This window comes from Alosa pseudoharengus, unplaced genomic scaffold (genome assembly GCF_046254945.1).
Source record: "Alosa pseudoharengus isolate Yale_2024_CS ecotype anadromous, Long Island Sound unplaced genomic scaffold, YU_APseudo_1.1 YU_APseudo_1.1_scf_3, whole genome shotgun sequence".
Classification (NCBI taxonomy): domain Eukaryota; kingdom Metazoa; phylum Chordata; class Actinopteri; order Clupeiformes; family Clupeidae; genus Alosa; species Alosa pseudoharengus.
In genome coordinates, this window is record NW_027468718.1 from 575,168 (window position 1) to 586,613 (window position 11,446).

At 41.8% G+C, this 11,446-nt stretch overlaps 1 protein-coding gene across 1 annotated transcript in view; it reads right to left on the minus strand.

Annotated features, from left to right (window-relative positions):
• Window positions 1-11,446, minus strand: part of wdr4 (WD repeat domain 4) — a 36,667-nt gene continuing 25,221 nt past the window's right edge. Inside the window, exons 10-11 of the mRNA XM_076262894.1 lie at window positions 10,675-10,744; window positions 1-419 (exon numbers count right to left, since the gene is read on the minus strand). Coding sequence (XP_076119009.1) covers window positions 238-419; window positions 10,675-10,744 — 252 coding nt within the window. The 3' untranslated portion in view covers window positions 1-237. The remainder of the gene's footprint in view (window positions 420-10,674; window positions 10,745-11,446) is intronic.

The window sequence follows — 11,446 nt, forward strand, 5'->3', positions numbered from 1 at the left end:
TCCAAAAGCATGACACAGACGATTCAGGCTCTTTTTTTAAATTGTTTTATTTGTTCCAAAAGCGTGACACAGGCTGACTGAGGCTCTTTTTTCAACTGTTTTTAAATCGGAAAGGCTCAGCAGAGTGAGAGCTTGTGAAAATAAAAGTCTGAATTTGTTCCCATCAACTGTTTGCCATCCCATAACGATCAGGCGCTGCTAGGAGACGAGGGGCTGGTGTTTGCCATCCCATAACGATCAGGCGCTGCTAGGAGACGAGGGCTTGGTCTGCTGCCGTTGCCGTGGTCTCTTGGCCCCGTTGCATTGTGGGGGGGCGCTGCGGTCTCTCTTCTCCTGCAGACGCTGCTCCTTACGCTGCCTGTAGGTGGCGCTGTTGTCAAAGCCAGCCTTGTACAACTGCTGCAGCCGCAAGCCTGCCTCTATAGGAGAGAGCAGAGGTTATCACACACGCACGCATACGCACGCGCACACACACACACGCGCACGCATACACACACGCACACACGCACACACACATGCACACACACACGCGCACACACACGCGCACGCATACACACACACATACACACACACGCATACACACACACGCATACACACACACACACGCGCACGCATACACACACGCACACACACATGCACACACACACACGCACACGCATACACACATGCACACACACGCGCACACACACGCGCACGCATACACACACACATACACACACACGCATACACACACACACACACACGCACACACACGCGCACGCATACACACACTCCTGTCTCTATAGGAGAGCAGAGGTAATCACGCACGCACGCATACACACAGACACACACACACACTCCTGTCTCTATAGGAGAGCAGAGGTAATCACACACGCACGCATACGCACACACAGACACACACACACACTCCTGTCTCTATAGGAGAGCAGAGGTAATCACACACGCACACACACACTCCTGTCTCTATAGGAGAGCAGAGGTAATCACACACGCACACACACACTCCTGTCTCTATAGGAGAGAGCAGAGGTGGCTTACTAATCACGCATGCACACATACGCATACACACACACACATACGCACACACACGGACACGCATGCATACACACACTCCTGCCTCTATAGGAGAAAGCAGAGGTGGCTTACTAATCACACACACATACGCACACACACACACTCCTGCCTCTATAGGAGAGCAGAGGTGGCTCATCTCACCTGAAGTCCCATCCCTGCTACTGCCCTATCATCACCTGTTGCTGTCCCCCTGCCCAGATTCCTGGCCTGTACAGCCTAGCGACCCACTACTTGCCCTATGACAACTCCTAATCCCCCTGGACAATTCATTTCCTACACTGGACTATTGAACTTTCTGACCCTAAATAAGATTCATGCCCATCCCACCTCTTTGTAACATACACCTCAGGTGGCTTTAAACACCATGTTCTTTTCTCTACACCTAACTAACTTATTAATTTATCATGTAAACAGACCTTACTGTTACTCATGGGCTCTGATTGTTATAGTGGATGGAATCCACTATCTTGAAATCTCCTGGCTTCTTCTTCTTCTTATTACAGTGCATGACATGTTGAAATAACCGTTTTGTAGGTCTGGAGTTGGACAACAGAGTAACTTTTTCAGATTTTCTTAAAAGTTTATACTTTTTGAGAAATAGGGGATTAAAAATGACAAAAAGCTAATTTTTCCCCCATAGACTTGAATGGCTGTGATGTCATAATGGCCTAAAGCCAGCTGCGCTTGTTAAGCTCCCAGAGAATTTCCCGGGCTAATTAGAACACTGGCACAGGTGTCACCTGTGAATTCAACGGTCTCAGCTCCTAATGCATACAATCTGGGGCTCCCTAAAACTACACATCCCGTAATGAACTTGTGCGCATGCGCAGTAGCGTTCTCCTTGCCTCTGATTCCTACCGATTCTACAGGCACTGCTGCTGTCAAGCATCCTCTTGAAGAAAGTTTACGTTCTTGTTGTCTGGTTCGTCCAACAAACGACGACGAAACGGACGTTTTCCTACCACACCCAATGTAAGTTAAATATTTGTGTTTTGTATTTGAATGGAGTGTGTGAAGTCTGTTTAAAACGACTCGGCTAATCAAGTAAGCAAGCTGGCGTTAGCTTCAAACTTGTAGCTTAGCAACATAGTAAGTTCATGTTTCTAGGTTCGCGGTTGTGTGCAGTGGAGGCGGTAGCAGCTAGCTAAGCACTCAAATTGCCAGCTGACGAGGCAAATGGCAAACAATCACTGGCTGAAACTTGGCCTTCGTTTTGAACTACGTTTGTATGAGTGGCTCAATGAGTTAAATCTCCAGTTACAAGGCTAAGACAAGCACCTACCTCACCTAGCAGATCTAAGATTACTGCATTCAGGTATGGGACAGGCGCCTCGATAGCGACAGTATTATGCCTTTGAGAATTTGAGTGAAATCGCTGAAACGTCTGATTTAGAGCGATGAGGGACAGGTGGGGTTTAAAAATGCCCCCTTGATCTAAGTGGGGAATGAAAGAAAAAGTTTGAGAACCACTGGCGTAAAATAACTTGATTGTAGGCTTAGCTGTTAGTTTGTTGCTCAGTTGAACATATTTATCTAACAGCTGTCCCCCCCCCCCTTCTATTTCTGTTAGGTGCCGCTTCACTCTGCCACTGAAGGATCAGGCTGACTGCAACTGCTATGGATGGCAGGAAAACACAGTACACACGAATTTCTAGATGAAGAGTGAATAAATGCACTTGCTTAACTGATAACAAGTTGTCAATGGTTATTTATGCAAGCTTGTGTAGCCTAAACAAGACATACCTAGGCCTAGCCAAATTTATCCTGGCTGTAGATAAAGCAGGATATGAATTTCCCAATATTTTGCCAGATTAGGCTAATAGTGGTTTACTGAGGTTTAATATCAATTGAAATACCACTGAAATCACGTTGATCTTTAGTTTGGTTGTAATTTCAACATTGTTTCAATATTCATTTTAGTGGAAATACCATTGAAATCCCATTGATCTGTAGTTAGAATTTCAACGTTGCTTTAATATTAATGATGGGTGCAAAAGTGATATAGAATAAATGTGGCAGTGCGATGTTGATTCAATTATTTTAACGTTGACAAAGTAATTGTTAGCTGGCTGCAGAATGAGCAGTCATCAACACCAACTGAAAGCCCCGTTTTGCAGGTACAGTAGTCTTGCATTGCATACTCTGAATTACATTTTCCAAAGGCCAGCTTTCATGCTTGTGTCACAACTTCAGAACGGCTTGACGCACATGCTTCAAATTTGGTGTGAACATTTGTATGGATTGTATGGAATGATTAAGTCAAATGTCAAGGCCAAACCCACCTTGAGTGTGATATCTCAAGAATGCCTGACGCACAAGGTTTTTTGGTACAAGGGTTTGTATGAACTCAAAGATTAAGTGATTCAATGTTTTTTTTTTCAGGAATCTCCCCACCAACATTAACCCAGCAGCTTTCCATCCACTATTGTAATTCCTCTGGCATTACATTCTAGTTTAACACTGATGTACAATGTTTTGGCGCTCTTGTGATATTAAATTGAAATTGACTAAGGTTAAATCTCACTATAATCTCCTAGCTGTGCGATATGTCCCATTGACTAGGGTTAAATCTCACTATAATCTCCTAGCTGTGCGATATGTCCCATTACAACCCATTGATTTGATTCGTCTTCTTGCCGTCCACTAGGCTATTTCGCTGTGACGCGAACAAAACATGACGTCACATACCACGTGACAACCAGCAACAGTGAATAAAACATGTCGGAAGCTGAACATACTGTGTGTGTTTAATAGTGCCGTCAAACGATTAAAAATTTTAATCGCGATTAATCGCTGAATTCCTATAGTTAATTATGATTAATCACATATTTTATCATATGGTTAAAATTCTATTATTTTGCATTTCTGAACTTTCCAGGAGTCCATATTAACAATAAAGCAATTATTGTGTATCTTGATTGGGATTCAAATGAAAGCAAAGCAAGTTACTTTATTAACTGAACTTTAAGACGTAGGTCTATTTGATTATATCAAATCAAATTTCAAAAGATGTGCAGCAGACCTGAGGCAACACAATATTCTTCAGAAATGTAGCTGATATAAACTGAAATAAATGCTACCGCAGAAGTGCGTGCACAAAATGTAGGCCTACCCACATTATAAAGGGCATAATAAACAGAAAATATTATATTCATACTATATTCATTATCTTTGAGTTCAGTTGAAAATAAGGAAGTTTTCAACATGAGTGCACTGCCATTTTATAGGCCTACAGTCTATGGTGCACTGTCACTTGCCACACACATCAGCGCCGAAGTTTTTAACAGGCAAACACTGGATGAACAATGGATTTTATGGAGCAGCGTCGACCAAATATAACTGAATCGTGATTACACGGCTGCAAAGTGCGATGCTGGTGTACGGAGTTGTATTGAAAAGAATGGAATCTAATGTAAATGAATGTCGAAAGCAGAGTGCATCGCAAATAGTAGCAGCCAAAGAGGAATGTTGATAACAGAACAAGTGACGATGATAAAATCTTTGGCGGCACACAACTAATGCGTCAGCCTAGGCTACTACTCTTTGGCCGGCTCGTAAGCCCAACCAAGTGTGTGCAGCATGCCTTTACGTAGCCTACTAACGGCGCATCATCATAAAGATACATTTAATCTGCATCACGTCCCATTATAGAGGAAAACAAGTTAACATTATATCATTGATAGACAGCTAGTAATCACACGTTGACGTTACATCTATTTTTAATTCACAGGACATTCAATCATTTTACTAATAGTCAGGGGGCCTATGTGGTTTCTGTGGGATTGAAATGTTAATTTTTGGAGAGTGGTTGGACTGTCTTTAGAGGTCATTGAACATGGAGAAAAATTATGTCTCCATTTTTTTAAACCTGTTTTAACCCTATTTTTGTTAAATTGTATATTTCACTATAATTAACACCATAAATATTACCTAAATCACTGGCTATGTTGAATAAAGTTCATAAAACATTTATTTTATTATTTTCAACAGTATGATTGTATGTCAGTATTATGATTGTATGTCAAACAATTAGAGATAAGATCAATAACCAATCAGTTTCACCAAATACACATACTCCATTGCTGAAAGATAGCAAAATCACTGAATCACAGATGAGACCTCAAACAACATTTAATTCATTTACATATACACAACATATTAGATCTCACCTCCACAATGTCCTTATCAAAATCTACAACTAGTCTACTAAACCCTATTTGTACTCACCTTCTTAAGACTGGTCTCCCCTTCCTGGATAATGTTTTGCTCTAGATTATAAATAATTCTGTCAGAGCATGTACCGCAGTCGTTTAAGACATCTGTTATTAAGCTCTCCTACAAAAAAACCTAGCCTTGTATCTATACTGGTCCTCCTGGACCTCAGCGCTGCCTTTGACAGCATAGATACTACTTAGGCTTGAAAATTTGATAGGCATCAAAGACTCAGCACTTGCTTGGTTTAGATCATACCTTCCTAACCGTCAACAATTTGTACAGGTCCATAATAAACCATCTACCAAGATTATGGTAAAATATGGAGTGCCTCAAGGCTCAGTACTGGGGCCCCTGTTGTTTAGCAGATGATACATAACTATACCTCTCCATAAAACCTGATGAATTAACCCTGTTAGCCAAACTTGACTCATGTATAAGAGCTATAAAGACATGGATGACGAATAATTTCCTGCTTTTGAACTCAGATAAAACAGAAGTCATGGTTTTAGGTTCAAAAAGATGAGGGATTTCCTATCCACATTACAGGCTACATATAGTGATCTTCCACTGACCTCATCCACAAGTGTTAAAAACCTGGGAGTTATAATTGACCAGGACCTAGCACTAAGTAATCACATAAAACAGATCACCAAAACTTAATTTTACCATTTAAGGAACATTTCAAAGATAAGGAAGTCCTTCTCCTTACCAGATGCCAAGAAATTAATGTTTTGTCATCTCAAGGATAGACTATTGCAATGCTATTATGCTAGCTGTAATAATACCTGTCTAAAGAGCTAACAGTTTATTCAAAATGCAGCTGCTCACACACACAAAAAATATGAACATATTTTCCCCATCCTAGCATCTTTACACTGGCTACCTGACTTCAAAATATTACTTATTTCTTGTTCTTGGTTGGTTGCCTGCATTGAAAGAGGACACCTCATGAAGACGCTCTTTTGTCTGCTTCTGATAGAAGAAACACTTATCTATGCTGGCAGCAGCTGCTGCTGAACAAGTGTACAAAGTCCCTCTAGATGGACTTGATGCAGTTGCAGGTGTTGCTGCAGGTTTAGAAGATGGTCTACCACGTCTTTTCTGAAGACACTGAGTCCTGCCTGCTTCACATGATTTCTAGTAGCGAATCTTAGCATGCTGCAGATGCTCACTGTTACAGGTGGATTTGTAGCAGTTCCTGTGCCAAACTGCTTTGTTCTCTTGTAAGATAACTGCACTGTAACAATGTAATCGTTGGCTGATCTGTGATCCCCATCTCTATACTCTCTCATGGACAAAAACAAGACATTTGGCATATGTCTCTAGTGATGGTTTATTCACCAGTCCACACATATCTGCCACTGGATACATAGCCCAAAATCTGTTTCTTTTAGAATATGTGTGCCATCACCTGACTAACAGAAAGACACACCTCAGAATATAACCTAACTAGACTGTGCCACCATGGACTATGAAAATGTGCTTGCTCAAATGTAGAAGGCTAGAAGGTCACTAATATCACCAACCATGAAGAACAGAGCACTATGTGCTTCAGGTTATTCGATATTCTAAATTCTATCACTGCCAGCTATCATCAGCCAACTGTCAATGGTAGTCAGGGATGGATTACTGCATGGGCCTACCGGGCCCAAGCCCAGGGGAGACAAGGAGTCAGGGGGCCCAAGCCATTGCATGGAATCATTGCCTCAATGTCAACACATCATATCAACATATAGGCTATGAATCTGATTGAATTAAAGTATTGGCCATCCCCAAAATGCACCAGAATATAGGAAATCACATCAAATACATTTTTAAAAATGTCCCCCGCAAAACAATTAGTGGGTGGCCCTTAATACACCTGGGCCCAGGGGCCTGAAAGTTCATAATCCATCCATGCTGGTAGTGTCTCTCTTTCTCTTTCTCTCTGTTACACACACACACACCTGTCTGTTTGTCTATCTGATCCTTTAGCCTTTCTTTTCATCACACTTACATAAGCTACGGAATGCACAGACTTCAGCTGGTACTATGTAAAAGTCTATTAAGTCTATTACACTTGATTTAACAGAGATCTCTGCACTTTGTGCTCTGAATGGGTGTAGACAAGAACTGACAGAGCAGGCTAGGCCTACACTCAAGCACACTAATAGGCATGAATTGATTGTATTGATATTGAAGTACCGGTATTATTTTTTAGCGGACAATTTCGAGAATTTTAGGCACAATTTCTTGTTAAAGAGATCAATCATCAGCCTAAAAATGTTTTATAATGTTATATTGTTTATGTGGCCCACTTTTGCACACTACCTTGTAGAATATCTTTGCTTTTTGGCACCAAACCCTATGCTATAATACCAGCAATGTGAGGTTTATGGACAAAACACCATATTTGACCTTTTCTGAATTTGACCTTTGATTTGGGTCCTTCAAAACCTTCAAAAAAAATGGAGACATGTTTTTTTTTACTCTTAAGAACCCCTAGAACAAAGATATAATACTCTCCAAAAATTAACATGCGAATCCCACAGGCCCCCAAATTAGACACATAGGCCCCCCTACTATAACAAAGCAGTTATGAAGAATTATGTTTATGTAACTTACTCATGTCGAAACTATGTACATTACCAACCTAATTCGTTTGCAATACCCCATGTTGAGAACAAATTTAGCATGTACACTTACCATATCCCATGCAAAACGGTTAGCTTGCTAGCTAGCTAACTGTGGAACTTCAGTATAACATAGCCAATTCTCTCACCTACTGTAGTTGTAGGAAATAGGCTACGTTCATATTACAATAGATAGAATGAATGTGTGACTTATGTTTAGTAAGTTGATGTTATGACATGTAAAGTTAAGCTTGCTGAACTTAGTTATAGTCAGCCACCAGGGGCGCCTTAATACCACCCGAGGCCCCTGGGCTATATGTTTTTTAAGGCCCCCCCCCCCCCCAACCGCAAATATTAATTATGATTAAATGATACCCGGCCCGCGATCTGCCCGCCTATTTACATAGCGTGCGCTTTTGGTTAATAACATGCAGTGTAGCCCATCATTATTCAGCCTATGTAAACCTTTATATAAACAGGAAGTCCTCGAATCACGTCAGCCAACCCATGACATCGCTTATCAAAAGGCTAGCCTACTGCACGAAAACAAGCGTTGAACTTTTACAACACTGGCTGTAGGCTTAAAAGTTCAAGTTAAAAGATGGGTACACATATGGACGTTTAAAAGCTTTTCAAAAGTGCATGTGTTTGTCGTGTCGGGGGGTTCCCCAGGAGTTTTTTTGAAATTCTGTCTAGGCCTACTTAACACACCAGTTTAACGCAGTTTGGGAGGGACAGAAATACTAGCCTACAGAACAAGCTGGCTCATGTGACGTGAACATGAATTATCACTACAGTACATGACATATCTCCCGTTAACAATGGAGAAAACATAACATACAAACTTAGCTGTTGGTGAACGGAGATGCAGATCACTAATTCATTTCTTTGCGCCACAGCCCATGTTCTGTGTTCACTCCAATGAGACACGTGAAATGCATGTTTTTAAAGCCGTTTCATTTCCAGGCTATTTGCTACGATATTTAGGCTACCTGCTATGCCTTCTGTTTTCATGGACAGTTACAGGAATCCACGTCATTCGTTTGTCGTTGCAGTCGTTGTAGTTTGTATTATAAGTTTGTCAGTCTGTTTCAGACTCTCCTCTAGCTCCTCTACACCCGTTGGGATTTATTGCGTTGTTACATGTTGTTACACTTTAGAATTGGAGAAGACAAGGGGCCTCTGCATGGATGTAGCCTAATTGTAGAGCAGTACGATGTGCTCAATTATTTAGGCTAGCTCCAGAGTAGGCTAATGACGCCGCGAATACAGACACGCCGTTTATTATTGATTATCATTATTATTATTAGGAGGCCCCTCATTGGTCGAGGCCCCTGGGCTGAAGCTCAGGTAAGCCCCTGCATTAAGGCTCCAGTGTCAGCCACGGGCAGTTTGACTGTGCCTATCGATACATTCGTGATACTCCTGTTAACTAGAAAGAGCAAACCATAGGAACATGGTCACATTAATCCCATAAACACACAGATAACTTACACCAACCTTATTTTGTGCCTTTTATTCACGTTTGTTTCAAGATTTAGTACGTATAAACCCTTTTCGCTCCCCACTTTGATGCAGCAGCATAGGTTTCCATTATATCAGTCATCTTTTCCCTAAAAGGGGGCGTGTACGTGCAGCACATACAACGTTCCATTCCATTTGTCAGTGCGTATTGTTTAGTTTCCGGTCTAGCTAAATTCAGTGTGTTGTAGTTGTTCTAACGTTACTAGTTGTTGGAACAGCATGTGAAAAAACTACAAAGTTTGTTTAACCAAAAAGAACGTTAATCTCGCGTTAAATAAATTGACGCCGTTAAAATAGGTTTACGTTAACGCCGTTAATAACGCATTTAACTGACAGCACTAGTGTTTAACCCAGGGTCTGACCTCTGACCCTGCCATACCCTGCTCGCAGCGCAGTCCTTTCTTGGGCAGCCGTGGCCTACTGGTTAGCTCTTCAGCCGTGGCCCACTGGTTAGCTCTTCGGACTTATAACTGGAGGGTTGCCAGATCGAACCCCGACCAGTAGGCACGGCTGAAGTGCCCCTGAGCAAGGCACCTAACCCCTCACTGCTCCCCGAGCGCCGCTGTTGTTGCAGGCAGCTCACTGCGCCGGGATTAGTGTGTGCTTCACCTCACTGTGTGTTCACTGTGTGCTGAGTGTGTTTCACTAATTCACGGATTGGGATAAATGCAGACCAAATTTCCCTCACGGGATCAAAAGAGTATATATACTTATATATATACTGTGTGTGTTTAATCCAGGGTCTGACCTCATACTGTGTGTGTTTTACATTACAATTTAAGTTTGATACCAATATGGGTCTTACTGAAGGCATTTAATGGACAAAATATTATTTATAAATATTAAAATATATTTGAATATTAATATTAATAAACAAACAAACTTCAAATATGATTTTTGGACAAAAGTCGCCGAACACTTATGCATGTATACACACACACATTGTATCACCCTGCTATACACACACACACACATACATACAATACACACATGTACATACACTACACACATGTACATACACTACACACATACACTCACATGCATGCATGCACACACCACACACACACACACACACACACATTACACGCACATTACACACACACATACAATACACACGCACACACTCACCATACCCACACACACACACATTAAAACACACACACACACACACACACATTACACACACATAACACACACCACACACACACAATACACACATACGTGCATTACACACACACATTATCCTTACCTGGCAGAGGCACACTGTGAGTCTGTAGAACTTCAGTCACTCTTTTCAGATCAGGCTGATCTGCATCACACTGCAACACACACAACACACCACACACCACACACCACACACACACACACACCACACACACACACACACACACCACACACACACCACACACACACCACACACACACCACACACCACACACACAACACACAACACAACACAATTATGTATCCAGTATATAGTCTAAACACATTACATTGGCGTGTACGTGTGTGTGTGTGTATGTACGTATGTGTGTGTGTATGTACGTATGTGTGTGTGTGTGTGTATGTGGTGTATGTACGTATGTATGTATGTGTGTGTGTGTGTGTGTGTGTGTGTGTGGTGTATGTGGTGTATGTACGTGTGTGTGTGTGGTGTATGTGTGTGTGTGTATGTGGTGTATGTACGTGTGTGTGTGTGTGGTGTATGTGGTGTATGTGGTGTGTGTGTGTGTGTGTGTGGTGTATGTGTGTGTGTGTATGTGGTGTATGTACGTGTGTGTGTGTGGTGTATGTGTGTGTGTGTATGTGGTGTATGTACGTGTGTGTGTGTGTGGTGTATGTGGTGTGTGTGTGTGTGTGTGTGTGTGTGTGTGGTGTATTGTATGTGGTGTGTGTGGTGTATTGTATGTGGTGTGTGTGGTGTATTGTATGTGGTGTGTGTGGTGTATTGTATGTGGTGTGTGTGTGTGTGGTGTATGTGTGTGTGTGTGTATGTACGTGTGTGTGTGTGGTGTATGTGTA